Source organism: Erithacus rubecula, assembly GCF_903797595.1.
Source record: "Erithacus rubecula genome assembly, chromosome: 2".
In the NCBI taxonomy this organism is placed as follows: Eukaryota; Metazoa; Chordata; class Aves; order Passeriformes; family Muscicapidae; genus Erithacus; species Erithacus rubecula.
The window spans coordinates 31,271,606-31,293,720 of NC_136685.1; the positions used below are offsets into that span (position 1 = coordinate 31,271,606).

The following is a 22,115-nucleotide window of genomic DNA, read 5'->3' on the forward strand; positions in this document are numbered from 1 at the left end:
CCATTACTATAATGTGAACTGCTCATATAGGTGTGTTTTAGCAGGGACACAAATTAAAACAAAGTAATTATTGCCAATGGTCTAGCAACAAGTGTTTTATAAGCAATTTCAATTACAAAAAAGGCCCAGTAAAGACTGGGAAGGTGGCGAAGATGCTGAGCAAACAAGTATTGAATGTTTGATTAGGAAAAAATTATTTAAAAGAGACCTTTCAGTTAAGGACATCTTTCTCTGGGAGACATGTGCTACTGGGAAGAAAATTTCACACATATTATTCAGGACTTGGCAGTTTTATCTTAAATGCTGCATTTGTTCTTGGGAGGTTTTAGTAAGATTTTTCCAGAAAATCACTTTTTGAAGGACAAACGTGACATCTGTGGACTTGTTTCCGCTGCTTTTTCATGATCTGCAATTTCATACTCACAATATGTGTATTAGTCTTTGACAAAAAAAGCAGTGACCAAGTTATTTTGAAAAATTCTTTAATCATAAACAATGTATGTTGCTTCTGAATATCTATTTCTTTTGGCTTTAAAATTAATTTTTATTGCTAGGATAGAAAATCAATTTTCTTCTGTCTCTGTAGTTTTGTGATATATATTTTGTTGTAGAGGAATGAGATCAAATGCATGTTTGATATCAGCAAAAAGAATGGATGTTTTATCAAAATAAATTTGGCTCAGTGTTTAATATGAACTGCTTTGAAAACAGTTTTATTGCTTCAGTTACACAGAAAAGTTGTCCCCTTAAAAAAAAAAATCTTTACATAGAACATATCTTGATTAGTAGTGTTTAACCCAGAAAGAGATCTGAATAACTCACACCACTTCTAGGCACCTAATCATGTAATCAAATTCTATTTGTTTTTCTTTAAATGGAATGCTTCCCATGAGGAAGAAGTGCCAGCATCTCAGCCCACAGTCTTGTTTATCACAGATTTTGGGTAAGTGGAGGTTGGGATTTGAACTCATTCATATAACATAAACTTGGGTCCTTGGATTTTTGGATGTACCCCAAGTCAAACTTGTTTGTGTAGGCAGACTGAAATTATCCACATGTCCAGAGCTGCCCATTGCTGTGAAAGCATAGATGTCTCTGAGCCAAACATGTGCCTTGGGCACTTTGGGCACCACTGATCAGGACAGCAGTTGGGTGACAGCATTTTTGACTTCATATCCTTGCTTTGTCAAAATCCTATGTAGGGTGCATATGTGCCTTTACAGCTTGTAGTGCATAAATTCTTGCAACATGTTCATCAGCTTACTGGAATTCTCCTTATTAGCATTAAATAACACTGGCTTCAGTCATCCTTGTGGGTCCCTTCCAACATCAGGATATTCTATGATTCTATGAGCATCCTTTATGTCTTCTCAGGATTTGAAGTAGGTTAACTCCCCTCCTGTTCCCCCTTCTCAAATGCTAGAATATGATACTGTTAATTTTGTGCCTCCATACTGTTCCATGCTGTGCCTCAAGGATGCTTAGATTGATGAAAACTGCTTTCTGGATGTTTTTTCCCCTTTGGTTTTATAACCAAAACTGTCAATCCTGTTCTAGTAACTAATGGGATCAATCACTCTGCAGTTGTCAGAAAAGCAAGGACAGTGACTGAATTAACCCAGACTGCAGGGGAGGGATGTTTCATATAATCAAAGAAAAATCTTGGGTCTGCTCAGACAGGTTGAAGGTGTTTACAAAAGGTATTGCTGGATTTGAGGGCCTAGTCTTCTGAGTTCATATCATCAATGAAAAAGGAGATGTGTCCATCCAAGTAAGGTGAGTGAAATGGGTTTTAGTCTCACTTGCCTTATCGTTTTTTGGTCATCATGCGGTTAAAGTAATAAAAAACCGATAAGAAGTATTGATCACTGGAGATTTACTCCAGTTCATTCCCTGGATACTGCCAGGAGATAACAGTTTGGAGAGAAAAGTGGCATATCTCTCTGTGCCTCGAGTGAAACCTGTCAGCTGGAATAAGATGGGCAGTTGTGGTGTCCAAGTGGTCCACACTTGGAGAGAAGGTGTGAAAAACTAAAAAGGCTTCACAAACACATTTCAAGAGTCACCAGAGGTCCACAAAACTCAGTGTTACAGGGAGAGACACCCAAGAGAAGATTCAATACCAATAAAGGTTGAGAGATTGTTTGATGATGAGCTCTATTGTTCCTCTAGGTAGAGAACTTTTAATCCAGAGTAAAAAGGTGTAAAACCTTAGTGATGAGAAGCTGGAATTAGTTTCAAGCAAGAAAATGCAGATTTTTTTAGTAGTGGAAGGAATTGTTTCTACCCAGATGAATTGGATGGGAGAGATGTGGGAGTTTTAAGTTATTTTATGTTTAAGGCCCCCGCTACCTGCTCTCATGGGAGTCTATAGAAGAAGATGAATGGCTGTACCTCAGATATTCTGGGGTAAATCTGTTTTTTTTAGTCAAACTCATCTTCACTCATGACTGTAGCTGCCCTTCCATGGAAGAGGGAATTTTATAATGATAAATTACCTTAGAAATGTTTGCCAGAGCTGGTGGGTTTTGTCCTCAATGCTCTGAAAGTACAACAAGGAAGACCTTGTTGACACTGTCACTTGGTAAAATAATTGTGAATAAACAGGCTGGAGGGGTTCTCAGAGGCAGGATGTTGAAATTAGCTAAACTTATGGTTTTTACTGGATCCCAGCTCCAAGGTCACTTCCAATCTGGAACAGCATTGACCTTGATAAGGAAAGCTGGGTAGCTGTGCCAGGAAGATAATTATATACAGATTGGTTGAACATAAAATATAGGTAAGGTTGTGCTGGGATACAACGTGTGTAATGTATGAATGTTAAGATGAACCAGCAGTGCACTCTTGCAACCAATGCCACCTGGGGCTGTGAGGGGAAGTGCTGTCAGCTGTTGAGGAAGGGGACCCTCCCCTCTGTTCAGCACTGGTGGCACACTTTGGGAGTGCTGGGACCAGTTCTGGATACCCCAGTAGAAGGGAGGCATGAATATAGTGGAGTAGGTCCAGTGAAGGATCATGAAGGGATTGAGGCATCTGATGTAAGAAAGGCTGTAAATACCTGATAAGGGGAGTAAGGGCAAAGGAATCAGGTGCTTCTCAGTGGCAGGACAAGAAGCAATGGTCACACTTAGAAATACAGGAAATTGCATTTAAACAGACTTACTACTGTGCAGGTGATCAAAGGCAAGAAGTTTGCCCAAGAAGGCTGAGGATTCTCCATCCTTGGAGATGTTCCAAAATGTGATTGGACACGGTCCTGAACAACCTACCGTAGCTGACCCTGCTTGAGCAGGTAGCTATTGGCTCAGACAGTATCAAGAGGTGCCTGGGACCTCAGACATTCTGTGGTTCTGCAGCACTGGAATACATGGTATGGACGAGGAATGCTGGAGCTGATGACACTGGTCCTACTAAGTGTCATTTACTAAAACATTGTGTTGTTTAAATTCTCATGTTTGCATATGTCATGTATTAGGACTTTTAGTGTGGCATCAACAGTCAACTGCTGTTGATTCTTTACTTCTTAGGAGCTTCTTTTGGCATGCCCTATTGCATTTGAGGACACAGTCCCAGATCTAGATATTTGGTTCTAGTTTTGGTTTTTACGTGAATGAGCTTGCACTTGTGATCACATCTGAATTAACAAAACTGGACTTTTTTTTAATCTCAACAATTGTTCCGTCAGTCTGTATAATAGAACTGTTTCCTTTATTGTTTTTTCACAGAAGCAGCAATTTCTGTGTCATATTGCAAATTTTATGTACAGTGATGCAGTTCTCATCAAGGACATTGATAAATGCCATTGAAAAAATTCATACCCAAAAGATTCTTCCATAAGTTTGAAAAAGGTGCAATCCCTTGAAATGAAAACAATTCAACTATAGCGTATTTTTTAACCAGTTTTAAAAATAAACATGTAATATACTATATTGATTTTATTTATAGTTGTTTTTTAATGCAAGATTATGTCAAATATTTGGCAAAGATGCTATTTCAGCCACAATCTTCATTATCAGTCTAATGCTTAATCTCATTAAAACAGTATCAAATTTGTTTGACAGTCTGGGTTCCTGGGAAATTGTGTCGACTGACGTTAATAAACCCATAATCCGTTAATTCCTTCATTAGTATCCCTTATCAGCATTTCTATTCGTTTGCTTGATAACACGTGCTAGCTAAAGCTGCCTGTGGTTACCCAAGTGATTATGTTTATTGCCTGAAAAGGCTGGTTCAACATCAACTTTTTCTATACAAGAGCTGAAATTCAAATTACCGCGGTGCCATTGCCAAGGGCCCTGACAGCAGAAGCACAGGATTGCCGAGCAGGCCATTTAGTCTCCTGTTTTTTAACCCTTCTCCACATCCTTGCAGGCCACGGGAGGTTGTCGTCGCTGGCCCTGGCTCCCCTCCCCGGAGCTGCGGGTGCCCGGTCCCGGCGGGCGCAATAGCGCAGCGATGCTCTAGATGGGGCTTCAGCACCGGCAGAGGCAGCGAATAATACCGGCCCTCAAAGGTGATGGAGGGGCTGAAAAACGCGTAGTCCCGCCTTTTAATTCGTCCTTCTTCCTTTCATCCAATTGCCTTTTTTCACAAAGGCTTCTTAGTAACTAGAGCATCCCTCAAGGATGGAAGCTGAAGCCAGTATTGTTTAATGTCTTTATTATTGAGCTGGCCAAGCGATGGAGTTTATTTGGGCTTTGGGGAAATATCCCCACTCCCGAGGTTTGGCTCTTGGGCTGGGTGCTCGTTCCGTGCCTGTGTAGATAAGAATGCCTCTGGGGGCCGGGTGAGCTCTCCCGAGTGCTGCGGAGGGCGTGCGGCCACGCCAGCCCTTGCTATGGCAGCTGCTTTCAGCTGCGTGCCTTGTGCCGGGGCACTGCCCTGCACAGGGTGCCTCGGCCCATGCACAGGCAGCACCGTGGCTGTGGAAAAGCCTGGTGACCGCCCCAGCCCGGCCCTGCTGGCTCTGCAGCGCTGGCCTCAGCCAGCCAGGGGGACTCTGCAGCCCCCATGTCACCCCTGGGGACACAGTAACCCATGCGGCAAGTATGGGCCAGGATGCAGGTCTCCATAAAAAGCTCTGGGATCCTAGTGGTGAACAGGACTTCGGAATGTGCCTTGAGATCTCCAGTACAAGCAAAACATTTAAATTAAACATTAAAGGACAGCCAAGCCATGGAGAAGCTGGATCACAGGGTATTCAAGGGGAGGCTGAGGCTGCTGGGTTTGCTCAGCCTGCAGAAGAGATGCTCCAGGGAGAACTTAGTGCTGTCTGCTATTACCTGCTGGGAGGGTATGGGGAAGATTTATCCACACCCTTCCCGAGGTGCCCAGTGGAAGGATGAGAGGCAGCTGAATGCACATTGCAACATGGGGGATTCTGACCAGATGATAGGAAAAAATTGTTCACCACAAGGGTGGTCAAACACTGAAGAAGGATGCCTGGAAAAGTTTTGGAGTCTTCAGCTTTGGAGATATAAAGACTTTATCTGGATGCAGCCCCAGGCAACCCTATATAGTTACCTCTGCTTTGAGCAGCTTGTCTGACTGATGGCCTCCAGAAGTCCCTTCAAGCTGTGTTAGTGTGTAATGCAGTGATTTTGAAATTGTGTTGCTGTTTGCAAGCCAGGAATGTGCCCTGGCCTGTGCTGCCTCCAAAGCATGCACAAGGATCATTGTGGAGAGTGCTAGCTGAACCATGAATGCCATGGCACTGGCTGTGGTCACATTTTCACAGGGAAGGAGACAGACTTACAGTTCTGAAATAGTTTGAGTAAATAAACACAGTTTCCTAAAATATAAATTCAGAAAATAAAAACACCTCTTCATTTTCATGCAAGTGCTGTTAGCTCATTCATTCTGTTCATCTGATTCATGACAATAGTTACCAAATGTGAAATTCTGATCCTTCTCAGGCTGTATTCTGGACAGGGATCATCAGTAACTTGTACACACCAGTACAACTAAATACAGACATCTTTTCATTAGCAGAGATATTCACTTTGTACTTTTGTAGGCTGAAACCTCTTTATTGAAACTGAAACTTCAGAACTGAAGAGTTCTTAACATTTGCAATAATACATTTAGCTAATTACTAATTCCTTATTCCTGTGTGATATCCATTCATATCAAGATTTATGAAACATGATGACTGGAAACTTAAGTATTGCTCAGTTTTTCACATACAAGAAGGCAATACTTACTTTATACGTATTTTTAAGCAGGTTTTCTGGAGAAACTGAGGAAGCTGAGAATCCTTCCTACACCTTTCAAGTTCCCAGTGTGTTCCTAGGTGGAGAATGTAAGCCAAAGGGAGTGAAAATGCCCTGCCATCAGCCTTTCTCTGTTTAATCTATTAGCCACTCAGCTGTATAATGTATTATCTGTCACACAGTGATAAGCAGCTTAGCTCTCTGAGTTCATATTAAATATGTTCAGTTTAGCCTAATTCTGCAGCTCCATGAGGAGACACCCTGATGTCCACCTGGAGTGGGGCCCCTTTGAAACCAGTGCAGCTCTGCACAGGGACAGCACCCTCCTCCATGGCTCATGGCCTTGAAGGAGAATATTTTCCTTCTTTCTTCAGTTTCTGTTCATGCACTTTGAGGAATGAAATATTCAACGAGCCCATGCCCTAGAAAACAAAAATATCTGTGTCACAGATAATCCAGAAGTTTATAGGTTAGAACTGCCTTGATCTCATTTACCAAGCTCTGCTGGAAAAATATGATTTAAAAATAACTCCTACCCTGCATTTTCCATACTTTAAAAGTACATCTACTTAATACTTTGTTAATAGTTCATTGGAAGTTTGACATCACATCTTCTCCCTATATTGTCTTTAATTACTTGTAAATTTCATGTCATCTTGAAAAAAATCCTGAAGCCAGCTGAAAGTCCTGACACTAACACATAGATAATGTAGCAGACTTTGCCTTTTTTTTTGCTACCTCTCTGAGGTTGATGGGATAAAGACTGTAATGACAGATCCTCTCAGCCCCTTCTCCACAGTGACTCCAAGTGTTCCTGGCACAGATGCATGGACTCCTTGGCTGTTCAGGGAGCTCCATCTGCAGCTCAGTGATCACAAGCTGGATTTTAACCAATAGATATAAATAGATTTGATGGAGATGATGAATGTGATAGTCATCCCTAGGCAATCACTGCCAAGAAAACTGCAGTATTATTTAAAAAAAAAAAACATCCAAAATGTCTGGGGTTTTTTGAGGGGCAGAATGGAGACAAATTGAGCTGGAAAGGAGCAGTTAAGGCAGATGTAGAACTTAAAAATAGTATTAACTGATATTAATGTTGACTAAATATAATAAATACAGCACTGGCTAAAATGTAGGTCTACAAATATTGGTGGGTAACCCTGAACTAAGAACTGGTGAATACTGATTGTGGTAGGAAAAGTAGAATGAACACAGGTTTCTGCTTTTTTATCTTGACATTTCTGTTCATTCTTTGCATATTTTAAAACACAATCACAGTCCTCAGTTCATCAGCTTAAAAAAAAAGGCTGCTGCTCAAGCTTCTTCTCCTTATAAATTCTAAAACTACTCTCTTAAGGGTATTGCATATACTCCTTTTTGTGGGAAATTGCATTTATCATTGGAGTTAAAGGTTGTATGAACTCACACAAGGTGGGTGCCAGTGCTGAGAAAACAGAATAGAGTGTTACAACTTCCACAGGATTTAAAATTAACCTCATTGGATGATTGGCTTACATTTCTAATCCGATATATCAGGCTAAATATAGACTTTAAGGACAATTTCTTACCATGCAAATAATCACTTCAGGCAAAAATTTAAATAAAGAGAGAAAAATACTAAATTTAATTATGGACAAACTACCATCTTGCTAGAATATTGAGCTGAAACTGCACATACAAAAGATGCCTGCAAGGAAGAGAAGGCAAAAGGAGAAAAAAATAAAGAGCAAAATTATTATGTTTGGATATATATTTATAGAGGGAGATTTTCTGATTCTGTCAGCAATTTCTGTCAAAGATCTACCTTCTGAGACATCACTGTTGGCTTTTAAACATTTCATGTTTTATTACTGCATTTTAATCATTAACTATGAATGGTGTCCCTGAATGATCTGCAGGAGCTATGAATCATTCATTGTCACTAAAACAAACTTCTTTTTTTTTTTTTTTCTTTTAAAAAAAATAGCAAAGGGACAGCAAAACCTTTAGAAAAGAGCTAATATTTTAGGAAATGCTACAAATCAATATCACAAAAACTCCAAGGTCACAGAAGGAAACAGAGAGTGGGGAGTTGAGATTAAGGCTGCATGCAGCAGGTTTGCTTTTTTTGTGGTTGTTTTTTCCTCCTCTGGTCTCCTGAATTCCTGAAGGACATAAATATAATAAAAATATATTATGTAGGCAGATGTAACTTGAATTTAGTAACTCCATACTAATACTCTGTAGATAAGAGAGATGCTTCTGTGAAAGAGCCAGGTCTATGGCACTAAACCGATTTAGAAACAGTCTTTCATTTCCCATATTAAAGCAAGACATGAATTTCCATGTGACAAACAACAAAATATTTGCTTCACTGACAAAAGGTCCTATCTCTGTTGGAATTCAGCAAGTTCCAGACATAGGAGAAATATAACCCAGTTTACTTGGTTTTATTTGTTAGTGTAACTTGTACCAAGAAATATAAATAGCCTTCAGTTCCTGGGGAATCTCACAGCACTGTTTTTGATCAGTCTCATGAGAAATTTTCTCTGAGTACTTAAAGGGTTTATTCTTAATACATGAATTCCAGCCTGTGAGAGAAATTGTATCTTCAGCCATGATCTTCATTATATCTTAGTCCCATAAAAATCATTCTCATTGGTTCAACATCTGTGTTGAACCAGATGCAATTCCAGAGCAAGAAGTGCAGCAGCCCAGCCTTGGAAGTGGCAGCAACATGGAGACAGCATGAAGATACACAGATAAAGCTGAATCTGAATAAGATGGAGATGTCTGTAGGTATGAAGATCATATTTAACTTTTATTTACTGCTTGTCATGCTTAATGGCTACATTGCAGAAAGTGACAAAATTGAAAGATCCTAAAAGAAATATTGCAAGAGAGACTGTCTCTCAGAAGCTGCTTTCAAGAAGATATGCAAGATGCATATGGTTCTCTGATTTTCTGCCTGCTGCAGCTAGGTTGGCTGCTAAAATCAGAACCAAGCCAGATTTCTCTAGGCTAGTGTCTCACCACTGGGTCATGCAATAGAAGGATTGTAAGCCCCTTGCCAGTCATATTCTAAAAAGAAGTCTTCTCTTGCTTTCATGATGATTCACAGTTGTCTCCCAGCCTGAATCTGTCACCTACCTTGTGGAGTATCTGTCTTTCACACAGATAGTCCCGTTTATTTCACTGAGTGCTACTTGTCTGAGTGAGGTCTGCTCAATGGGAATAAGGACTGCAGCTGTAGGCTTTAGTGATTCAATGGGGATTTGAAATGAAAGATTTGAACTGGCTCTGTGGGTATATGAAATAATAATTTTCCCTTCTGTCAAGTCTCCCATGAAGTCTTTGCTGAAGCCTTGCTAGTCTTTGAACCACTGGTAATGTGAGGAGGAACCCCTCACACTGGCCTCCAGTGCAGCTTATTATGTAGTCCAAAAACTCTGAGAATAGGTCTATTGTATGTCCTGTCATCTAGATTTCATTGAAAAATATTGCATCCAATTATGACACTGCTGTGTTGAGTTTAATATTCCTCAGACTTTCCTAAACTTTAGTTATCATCATTAAAGTTAGTATTGAGTCAAAATTATCTCCTGTTGTTTTAAATAGGACTGGTTGGGGGGTGGAGGGGGCTTACATGTTGAAAGTAGACATCACAAATATTCACTCACTTAGGGTCTGATAGACCTATTATATCATATATATCCATTTGTGGACAAATTGTGGTCAAAAGACAACTTCCTGTATACAAATAAGGAGATTTAGACAAGTAAGGTTTTTAAAATACTGTAGCTTCTTTTTCAGGAGTTATCTAAGAGAAGCCTATGCGGAACTTGACTAAAATAGGTTATAACTGAGACAGGTCAAAATAGGTTTAGAGGCAGAGCTACTTGGCCATATCTTTATTATTTTATATGTGCTGTTCTGAAAGTAATTTTAGTTCAGTCTAGCTGCATTTAGAAAAAATCAATGGCAGCTTTGACATGCTTACCCCTGCCATTAGCAGAGCAGCAGACTGGACCCTGCTGACTGCATGATGTCTGTTGCTTAGTGAAATAGAAAGTATATATATTGAGAAGATGTTTTTGATGATTTGACAAATTAATATTTTGCAGCAAGATTAATTTTGCTTATCTCTCATATCTTCTCCTTCTGATCAAGCCATGCTTGTTTTACAGATTTCCTATGAAGACAGTTGTGAGTCTTTCACCATCCTTTCCTAGTTAACTAAAAAATCCCAAACAAATGGGACTGTATTAGCCTTTTGTTCTTACCATCCAACTCATGCTCTGACTAGTCTGGAAGCTGGCCTAAGCCAAGCCTTCACTGACAAAAGTCATATACACTTATTGTGTCAACCAGCAGTTCTCCCAGTGGAAAAACATGGATGCAAAGAATGTAATTCCTTTCCTGCAAAGAAGAGTCAGTAAGATCAAGTGTGGCCAGGGGTAACAGTGCTGAGTTTTTTAGCTGACTTTTGGGAAGTGCTAAAAATTCCTCTTAGCATTTTCACCACTTTGCATTTTACAACTGAACAACAGTTGCAAGTTAATTAGCCTTCTATGGAAAATATTACTTTCTAACTGCTACTTCCCCAGTACCTCTATAGCAGGGGAAAATAAATCTCAGGAAGATCTGAAACAGAGTAGCAGCTGCACCAAATATCTGATCTGAGAAAACCTTGTGCAGAACACAGAACGTGGAAATGCAAAATGTAACAAACTTTATTCTACAAATCTAAAAGGAATAAACTAACACTAGCAAATTTTGCAGGTTCACACTACCAAAGGATACAAAATGTATATCTACTTTGACAGGCAGGTTCATGTTTAGTTCAAAACAGTTTGGGTTGAGACTTGTAAAGCAATGCATAGAAGGACATGAATGATTTCTCTACCCATGTCCTGACACACTCTATGGTTTCTCATTTATTTGGCTGTCTTTTTGTTGGCTCACATTGCCTCCTACATGTTCAGTGTATTGCTTGCACAGGTTTTATCTATGCTAACCTGATGGTGCCAGGCCAGGCACCTTGTTTCCATTCTGTGTGCTCCTGCTCTGAATCCACATCTCTACAGCTTCTGTCCAGGCAGTAAAGGGTCATCTTGGTTCAAACAGCCTATGACATTGCAATCACTTCCATGTAGGTCAATACAGCCTGTCTGCAGCACAGGCAATAATTACTGCTGCCACTCTTTCCTTTTCTGCCTTCTCCCTGTATCAGCTTCAGGTCCCACTTGCTAGTCCCCTCTCCAGATTGGGTCATTCCCTCTTCACTTTGGGACCCATGTGATTTCCCCACTTTCATTGTCCTTGGCTCCTGCCCAAGAAGCCAACAATGCCCAGTGTCAGGGCGTCACTCCCCTGGTCCAGGAGAATGCCAGCAGGCTGGCTACAGTCGTCTGCACTGCTTCTGTGGAGTTAAATTCATGCTGCTTGTGCCTCCTGTTTGTGGGGAAGGGCTCTGTTAGCCCTGTGTCATCTTCTGCAGAGAGATGGGCTACACCTGAGACAGGCCAGGGGCCAGCAGACCACTGGGCCACCCATGCTACACATGGGGACACCTTTGGCCTCTGAGATGAGGATTAAAGGTGGGCCAAAGATTTTGTTCTGATGGTTCCTAAAGATTGTCTCAAACTTGTGACTGAGTACAATCTTGTGTCCCCTCAGTGGGAGAGTGGCCTCCATTTGTGGGCTTGAACCCACATTTGAAATGCAGAGCACACATAATCCTTATCCTCAAATTTACACGTTTGAGATGGTTCCCCACATCTCTGTTCTGTAAAACATCTAAAAAAACTCCTAAATACTATAAAAATAATAGCTATTCTTAGTTCATTTAGTGCATACACTTTAGGAAAATTGCCAAAATCCATGTACTCAACTGCTCCTTATTCTCTGCAAGATTGCTCTCTTTTTGTCCTTGCATATGTAAATACTATTGCTGACCCACTTTTGCATCCTGGAAGAAATTAGTCTTCTAAAGTGCCTTGTCAGAGTGGAACTGAACAGATATGGGAAAACAGCTGAAAAAAAAAAAAGCCAAAATGATTGTGGTGGTAGATTGTTTTTCCATGGCTTGGCAGAAGGCTCCTCCCAGAAAGGGCTGGCAGGAATGTCAGGCTCCATGGCTGCTCTTTGAGTGCACTTCACATCTTGAGTGCTTGCTAATTTAGGTTTCAATGGAACTGCAGATGGGAAAATGAGATTTGTGGGGGCTTTCATCCCTCTTCACTCTGCAGTAATGTAAATTACTAAAGGTTGCTCAAATCAGCAGAAAGATGGATGCAAACCTACTGGACTGATGTTGGGCCTGATTTGCTTGCAGCATCTTGTGCTGAAAGTGTAGACAGGGGAGAAGGCTTGACACTGACTGGAACCTGCTTGAATTCCTGCTCCTCAGTCAGAGCCAGCACCTTCTGTAACAGTGGATTGTTAAAGACACAAGTAGAAAATGAACTCTGGAACTTCTTACACAAGGTAGCTGGAAGTTTAAGGAATGATGACTGATTTATACAGAACATGAAAAATGTTTTCATCTCCAGGTTCAGTTGACTGAGCAAGTTAGATGACTCTCCTATATCAGGTGTGGAATTTCACAGGAAAATGTTTTGCTTTTCAAAGATCCTTAGTATTAGGAATTCATGGAGGAATCAAAGCAGCCACAGACACTAAAACTAGTCTAAAGAGCAGCAGATTGTGACTGCAACTAAAGAGCAGCCACCAAGAAGGATGGACTCATACAGCTTTGTAATTATCTAAGTACGTTTATATTTAAATGGCATGAAGGAAGGTTTATTTAAGATCTCTGGAATTTTCTTTTTGTTTGTGTTTATTTTCTTCTGTCAGTTATAAAGAGATGGTACAGAAATAATTCTGAAATGAAGAACAGCTGTACCTCTCTGCTCTACTCAACATGCCACAAATTTGTAAATGCAAGGATCAAAAGCTTTCTCAAAATTGTTCCAGCTCTGTCTCTTCCCAAAAGCCTTCTTAACACACGGGCTTTGTTGTAGCTTCAGAGTAATTAAAGTCAAAAGAGAAAGAGCTCTGTCTTGGGATGTTATCTATAAAACCTGGCTGTGAGGAAAACTGAAAAATGCTCTGAATGTAAACCTCTGGCCACATTGGAGATTCTGGAAAGAACAGAGTCGTGGATGAATCTGAGTTTGTTATTGAGAAACATCAATGATTAATAAAACATCCCTTTTTTTTTTTTTTTTTTTTTTTTTTTTTTTGCAAAGGATAGAGTGATCTTGATTAGGAGCTGCTTGACCTGTTGTGCATGTAGAGGAGGATTTGTAAGAGTATGCACAGCCCACAGCTGCAGGCTTTTAAGCTCAACAGAGAAAATGTGCCCTGGAGGTTCCTTCTGTGAATAAAATGCTACCTTAAAAATGTGTCTTCTAGGACGTAGAGAGTTGGGCTCCAAGCAGCATTATCTCATGTGCTTTCAAGCTGTGTCTGCTATCAGCCACCACACTGAGTGCCATTACTCAACAAGTGAAACAGTCCTGTACTTACATTGCATTATCTTGGCCATTTTGTATGGTTTAGAGCCTTCAAGTTATCTTTCTCTGATGTTCTGCAGTGCAAGAGCTGCTAATGACACTCTACAGCCCTATGGAAGCTGGAGCTCTGTGTCTTCTCCACCCTTTAATTTAATTTTCTGCTCCCTACCATGGCAGTCACATTTCTACCAAAAAAGATGGATCTGAACTGCCAGAGCTTTTAATGACATTCTCAATCTGTAATTTTCAATGTGGTTTGTTGCTTCAAATTTTAAAAAAGTGATAAAGACCTCTTTAGAAAAGTATGTGGACTGTTGCAGAGTCTGACGCTTCACTGTTTCTTAGCAATGTTTCACAGAACCCAGAGAAATAATTGATTGGTACCAACAACCTACACATCAGAAAACTTTTAAAATGCCTCTGACAGACTGCTTGTTTCAGGTGGAAATAAAGCCACCTTAACAATTTTTTCAGTCCTGAACATAATATTCTGCTTCTCCTGTATTTTTATCCTATGCCTGTTGCATCTGAATATACAATCATCTTTTATCATAACTAGAGTTCTTTGTTCAAAGTTGTACTTTTATACTTCTGTTTCCACATACTCATGAGCCATGGGTTTGTGTGTACTTTGTTACCTTAGCAGCAGTAAAGTTCTGTTTAATCTTCCATGAAGATCTGGCATAACAATGAATCATTCTTACCATGAAATCTTTAGAAACTACCCCTGCCCCCCATAAATTCACATTGTCTACTCCAGTCTTTCCGTACCTCCTGTAAACAAGGGAAACTGCTCATAAATCATTTTAGCAATGTTTTTAATTTATTACATTTCTTCTACTTAGCTAAAAGTTTGTAGCATTTTGTCTTCAAGCATCCAGAACTGTACAATAGAAATGGAGTTAAAGGAGTGGCCTAAGGACATTTACCAGCAGCAGCTGCAGGACAAAGGGTGATTTCCAGTCTTAACCTGTACACCACTCGAAAATGCAAAACATCACAGGGTGATATCCAATAGGTTTATACTCCACAGAGGAACAATTCTCTGCTCAGAAGGCACATAAAGTAAAGCTGCTCTACAAGCTTTAAAATATTCAGTTTCTCAGTGTAATGTTTATTATTCCCAATTTTCAGGACTACTTCCACGATACTAGCTTCATTTTGTGTATGGAAAGACTGGCAAAAGAAAGACATGAGAAAGCTGTATGCATTTTCAATTTTCATGTTGCATCAAAGATACCAAAAAGTCCTAGGTGCAAAATTTTTAGTCCAAAATATTATAAATATATTTTAAAAATTGAGAATTACAAGAAAATTCATGAAATACAGGCTGAGATTTTTCAAAATCAGTTCCAAAGAGAGTTTGAAAGGATGCTTTAATTAAATTGTTGAATTCATTATCAAGTTGAATGTGGGTAGCAAGCCCTCTACTCTGATGGTTTCTCTAAATATGTGTTTATGTAAATATGGTTTCTCTAAAGATGCTGAAGCTTTGGCTAAAGCTGTGCCAAGTGTGATAGAGGGAAGATGTTCATGAGCTTTGGTACTTTAGCTCAATTTGAGTCTATCAACTCTGGCCATGAGTTTAGCTGCTCAAAACTGTTTTGAAATCCAAACTGTAGGAACCTACCAATCCAAGGGCTGCAGGAACAAAAGGGAGACTCAAAAACAGTAAAAAAGAAAAATGCACAGTGTTTTCTCTGTCATTTTTGCCCCGTAGCTTTTGAGAATTTATGCAGCTTATAAACACTTTCAAGTGAACTGAAATTAAAGTTGTCTGTTTTCCACATGGGAAAGGAGACTGCATCTGTGACTTTTGGAGCTAACAAAATAGAGGATTCCTATAGAAAGAGGAAACAATCTTAAAAAATACCTTAGTTGCAGTTTTTACAGACCCATTAGAATTTGTAATTTTCTTATTTGCAGCTCATGCTTTTTCCATATAATGCCATTGCCACATGCCTTCTTTAGGTTATTGGTTATGTGTCAAGGCTGTCTCTGAGATGTAGGAGCATACTCTTCTTCTATTTAGTGAGAGATAAAGATGCCCAGCACCCTTCAGAATCAGTCTTGCTATCTTTTTTCTGCTTTGCAGTACTTATGAAATATATTAGCAGGAAAAGGTATATTATAGTTTAAAGCAACGTATTAGTGCTATGTATTAGTGAGTGAATCATGTACAACCAGCTGCAGTGAGATGACCTGATTTTGTCTGTTTCATAAAATGAGAGTATGGCCAAAACAGAATATTAAACCAAATATTTTCTAGTAGTGAGTAAACAGAGAAGTAAGTAGGGAGTAAGCACCTCCATCTTTAAAGAAAACATTGAGAAATACAGGAAAATTTGTTGTCAGAAATAACCCTGCAGCCTAAAGGAAATTCACTGAGTATGGTAATGGGAATTTTCCAGCAAATTCCTATAATTACTCACCTATCACAGAATTTTAACAAGTTGCTTGGTGTTGCCTCACAAACCAACATAGAAATATTTGTTCCCTTTGCTGCTTTCCCTGGTCATTCAGCAGCAATTAAACAATAAACACTTGTCGTTCACCAATTTGTGGTTCCCATAGGAAAAGTTATGCTCAAGTGAAGACGGGAGCACTGAAGCCAGAAAATCTTAACCTTTGTACCTAAGTGCACTCCAATAAAGTTTACTCTTTTTTTTTCTTTCAACAAGCTCTCTCATGAAAGCAAAGTAATGCATCCATCTCTGCAAGACTGGTAATTGAATTCCCATTTTCAGATTTTGTATTCCTGATATTAAGGTCCAGTCCAGAGGACAGTGAAATCAGTAGAAAGCTTTCCAATGACTCCCACAAGATAAATCAAGCTCTAAAAGTAGCCTGAGAGTTTTATAGCTCTTCCTAGGTACCTTCCTCAAGAAATTCAGGATTTCAAATAATCAATGCTAAAACGTACAACAAGCTTTAAGGATGTATTTGGCAGCAAACTGAGTTCTGTGCTTAGTCTGAACAGTGGAAATTCACTGAGGGCAGTGGCAATGCAAAGGTGTGAAGGAGGATGACACAGCACACTTCATCACTGGGGTGAAACGGTGTGAAGGGGAAATTTAGTCAGAGGGAATGAGCAAACACTTGGCTGCAGGCAGGGGAGTAAGAGGATGAGGGTTACGACTGTAGCAGCATGTGTAAGGTTGTCAGCTGTGCGGTTCTTGACTTTATTTCAGGCAGGCTGCATCCTCACAAGACCCAAAAGCTGATGAGGAACGAGTTCCCTTCGGTCACTTGCAGATGAGCTGACTGATGAAGGGTTATTTAGGGTTATCTGCTTATCCTGATGATTAATAACATCTGTTCCACAGCTGACGGTATTGTGAACCGTACATCCATACCAGGGAGTGGAAACGTGCCGCGCTGTTTAACTCCTTTGGGACATATGGCGTTCGAGCCCTCTCAGCCAGTGTCCTGACCCTCCCGCGTTGTTCCTGTTGCTTGCCTTGACAGGAATACCTGTCCAGAACAGCTCATTTTCCACCCCTTAGCCGCAGTAAGCCGCTACCAAGGGTCCACACCCGCACCCAGCGGGTCACATCTGGCGGCTCCGCACGGGGTAGGAGGACCAGGAGCAAATTCTGGCGTTGTTCACCTCGACCTGCGGGCAGCGCACCTGGAGGGCGGCACAAGCCCCTGTCAGGCTGTCCCAGGGGCACGGCAGCCGGGGCGGGCAGGCTGCCGCATGCCTCCGCTCTCCCACCGGGCTCCCTCCCGGCTCCGTGCGCGGCCGTGCCCGCCCGGGCAGGACTACAGCGCCCGTCGGGCCCTGCGCGCCGCCCACACCCCCGCCTCCCGCCGCTCTCCTGCCTCCTCCAGCCGGGAGCCGGACCCGGCTCGCCCGAGAGGGGCTGCGCTCGCCGGGCAGGGCAGGGGGTGCTGCGGGCGGTGGCCACGCTCGGGGTGGAGCTGGAGCTGGGCGGCCCCGGCCCCGTCCCGTGCGGGGGAGCGGCTCCTCGCAGCCTCGCTGCCCCGTCCCGCCCGCTCCTGTGCCGCGGCTCATGAGGTGAAGATGGTGATCCGCGTCTTCGTCGCCTCCTCCTCGGGCTCGGTGGCGGTGAGTGGGGGCGAGCGGCGGGGCCGCGGCGGGCAGGGCTCAGCGAGGGGCCGGCGATTGCCGCGGCTGGCGGCTCGTCCTCCCCGCGCTGCCCAGCCTGCCCTCGGCTCCGAGCCTTGTCCCCGCACGCCGGCACGGACCGAGTCCCTCCGTGGGCTGCCCTGGGACGCGGGGCTCGATTTGCCGCGGTTGCGTGAGCGATGGGGGCGGAAAAGACAACTCTCCTCCGCAGGGCTGACGATGCTTAACTAGTTCGTAAATTGCCTTTGGCAAAACAAGCACCCCGACACCTTTGTAGGGGACAAATCTTGGGTGTGTTTAAAGGGTCTTCGAGGTCGTTCAGTGGGGTTGAACTTTCCGCGTTGGGAGGCGATCAGCGCCGCGGAGCAGGGGAGACCATCCCGCGGGAGCGGAGCCCGGGCAGGCGCGGTGCCTCGGTGCCTGCACCCACGGCAGGTGCACAGACAAATACAGGGAGAGCCTGGGGACAGGCTTCAGCCCACCAGCACCGCTCTGCATCAAGAAATACTCTGGAATAGGTACAGCTCTTCTCAGACTTGCTTTTGAAGGGCATCATTGCGTTCTCTGCTTAATTGAAGCTTGTACATAATTTTCTCTTGTTAAATTAATTATGTGTGTGACCTATGAATTTCCATATTTTCATACAAAGTGACAGCTTTCTGTTAAGGAAATATGAGCGTAAACGTCCTACTGAATCCTTTCTTTAATAAGAAACATCAAAATGATTCAGATATAATTGATATTCTTTATGCATCAGAAGTGAGGGCAGAAGCACTTTCTGTGTTGCAGAAGGACATAGCACATTCCTATCTGAAGGTTTATTGTGTATTCAGTTCCTTCAGCCTTTTACTGTGTGGATCTAGTTTTCAGTTCAGTAGCATGATGACAGGTATGTGTTCTGTTTTGGCATGAGGTGTTCAAAACGCTTAGTGGCTGCATTACAGCTAATAAAAACTAATTATCCATTTCAGTAGCCAAGTGAGTAAACACAGCATCTACAGAACTCTGAAATCCATATCCATCAAGCATCCATAAGAGAAACATCTTCCCTTCATGGCAGTTGGTTCACGCTATTGTAGTGTAACGTTGCTGGTTTTAGTTTCTGTTTCATGCCCCATGGGCTGAACAACATACATAGTTTTGTATTTAATTTTTGTTGGGGGTAGAATAGGGCCACATAGTTCACTCTCCCTCATCTCCAGTCTGCAAGGAGGTTACTGATAGAAGTTTTGGATTCTACTCTCTCCTTTCCCTGCAAAGTACATAGGCAGTTAGCAGAGCAATATAATCCTCATAACTATCTCTTAACCCAGCAAACCAAAGCTGAGTTCGACAAGCAATTTAAATGCACATCAGTTCTCTTGCTGACTTTTTTTTCTGGGTTGGACAAGAAGAAGATGACAGAATATGGGTAACAGTTTGCATGCTGGTGATAGTCAACTTTCAGCTTTCTAGTCAGCCGTACATTTGAGTGCTGCCTAACCAGAGCAGAACAGATGATTCAGTTATTGAAGGTACTGTTAGAAATGCCAGTGCTGTGACATCGCTTTTCTGTCAGTTTTTTTTCATGGGCATTATCACAGCATTTAAGAACTTTAATTATGGGCTAGGTTCCTGCTGTTCTCAGTGTTGCATCATGGAGGCTTTTCTTTTTTGTGTAGGCTTTGCAGGGGATGTCCTTAGATCCAGGCTAAGGATGGAGGAAAATGATGAAGAGAACACTATTATTAGCTAGTTATGTGGGAATCTGCATCTGGAGAAGAAGGTGGTTACTGTATTTCATGTTTCTGCACAGTTTTAAGGGAAGTTTTAAACTTATTATCATCCTTCTAGAACTAAACATTAGTGAAAGGAGAGAAGAAGTGTTTGAGTCATGCAATTGTCAATTTCTCCAGCTTTCAGCACTGCATCAGATATTTTTTGGGATCCTGTGCAATTCACAAGACAGAATTATTTCTCCATCAAGAAAAATGAGTACCCCACATAGATTCTACTCTGCCTTCTGCTAAAAATGGTGTCAGAATCCATAGTTTAATTTCTACCTGTAAGTCAGCTTAAGTGAAATTGTAGGCTAGCTGGTTGTAGGAGTGGATGTTTCTCGGAGTAGTATCTGATCTGCTGTAATTGACCAGAAACTTCTATATGTAATACTGACTGACAAAAAAAGCAGTGTCATTGTGACATAATTATTTTTCCAATCTCTCTAGACATACTCTGTTAAATTACTCATTTTAAAATAGAAAGTCCATGCAGTCTCTAGAGTAAGCTTTTGTTTTGGCAAATATAATGAGCTAAACTCTTTGTGTATGACTCCTTTTGAAGTCTTCAGAATACCCAGGTCAAATGATAGGCATTTGGCTGAAACATTCCTGAGAAATACACTGATTGTATACTCAGAAAAGGCTTTAGTTTGCATAAATATAACTTTATATAAATGTAACTACTAAGTATTCCTTAATCTCGATACTTGGTGTAATTTGTTTTGTGCTAAATAAGATAAAAATATATAATTGTCACATGTAATTCTAAGAGTCTAGTGCATAAAATATTTTGAGGGTCATTCCAAGGAATAAGAAAAGGAAGTAATTGAAGTGAATGAGAAAGAGCCAAGAATAATGTGAATTTTCCCTTCATTTGGTTTTGGAGTTCTTGCAGCATCTTCCAAACATCTGAAATTTCTTAGACCCCCGAGAGGTTAATTGTTGTAACTGCTTTTTGCTTGTTTAATAAAACTTGTGATTTTAAATGCTTCATGAGCTTAAAATAACTCTCAGATCCCAAACTGTAGTTGTTGCTCGAGTGGGAACATTGATCTTCAGTGTTTAGGGAAGCTGGGCAGTGGGTTTAGCCTGTGGGGACGCTGTAGAGGAGTTTCTGAGACCTTGTGGGAAGGGAGGAGGGTGGCACTGTGCATGCAGGTACATTTCTAAATCACCTCGTGTCGTTTCAAGCATGCATTAGGCAGATTCAATTGAATTGCAATGCGAAGCCTCTGAATAGGCAGACAGGCATGTTTCGACAAGCCTTACTGTCTCCTGCTCTTTCTGACCTGAATTTCTACTTGTGTTGGTAAGCTGTGTCTCAAATTCCAAGCACTTCTTTGTGGGGCTGGGGAGGCAGGCTTTGCTACTCCTCCCTGATAAGGACAATCAATGTTCTTTTGTGCCTAAGAGAAAGGTTACTTTAAAAGTAGGCTTCACTTTTCTCCCTCAGCAATGCTTACTGTTTTCAGGAAACAGTTCATGCCCATGTTTTTCACCAAGTCACCAAAGTGACTGTCATTTTATCTGTTTCACTTTCTCCAGTCTACCAATAAAAAGTTACACTTGTGCTACTGTACTTACGTATGGACTCATAGTTAAATGGTTTTCAGTGTTTTAAAGCAGCTTTACCTTTGACAGGAAGGTGGTAGTATGAGCTAAGTAACTTTAAGTTTGGAATTCCTACAGTTATCTAGAAATGCCAAACCAGAGAAAATGTCAATCTTGCAGCTACAAGGCTGAACATCAGGTAAGGGGAATATAATTGAAGAGCTGTTAAGTAATGGAGAACCTTTAAACAGCTGCCTCTTGTACTTGTACTTTCTTCTTTGTGGCATTAATTTATTGAAGCTTCATCTGTTGAGCTGAACAGATAATATAGGGGAATTAGGAAAATAATGGTATATCAGGCACAATCTACTCTGACTCGTGAGATATGTGGAAATTTTTCCCATTGAAATCTTTGAATGCTCACAAGATGAGAAAAACAGGTCACTGAAATGAATTCCTTTTAGTGCACAAAGATAAATGCTACCCAGCCACATTTTCCAGGAGAACATCTTTGGGAGGACAGGAGAGTTTGGGGAGGAACAGCAACAGCCTGAAAAGAATGGACTGTTTTAAATGTCCAAAACTTGGACTTTGACTCTTGCAACTGAAGAGGATTATAGATATTTTACTAGGAAGCTTGATAAGATAGGTGCAGTTGTAGTTAAATTGTTTCTATAGCAAATATTTATTTTATGAGACTAAAGCTCTCCTTTTGATTAAGCGTATTATGGAGGTCAAATGAGTTGGATTTTTTGTTTCCTGGAATGACTCTAAATCACATTATAAAACATTGGAATGTCAGAATAATTATAGTCATGTTTGTTTGGTTCACTTGTTGGGTAATGTAATGGAGACCAACACAGTGCTAGCATTCTTAAGGCTAAGCTGGTTTCTGATGGATCATGAATTTCAACTCCACCCTTGTTTGTAAAAAGTCATTGTAATTCAACATTTTTCATGGCACTTCTCAGAAAGATTGTGCTTCTTGTTGGAGTTG

General features: G+C 41.2%; 1 protein-coding gene across 2 annotated transcripts in view; it reads left to right on the forward strand.

Moving 5' to 3' along the window:
- The first annotated feature begins 17,450 nt into the window (after nucleotides 1-17,450).
- The window catches only part of SH3BGRL2 (SH3 domain binding glutamate rich protein like 2), a 35,522-nt gene continuing 30,857 nt past the window's right edge, over nucleotides 17,451-22,115 (forward strand). The window contains exon 1 of one of the 2 annotated variants that reach the window (XM_079297848.1): nucleotides 17,451-17,786. In XM_079297848.1, the coding sequence (XP_079153974.1) occupies nucleotides 17,742-17,786 (45 nt within the window). In that variant the 5' untranslated portion in view covers nucleotides 17,451-17,741. The remainder of the gene's footprint in view (nucleotides 17,787-22,115) is intronic. The other variant, XM_079297849.1, reaches the window with a different exon arrangement.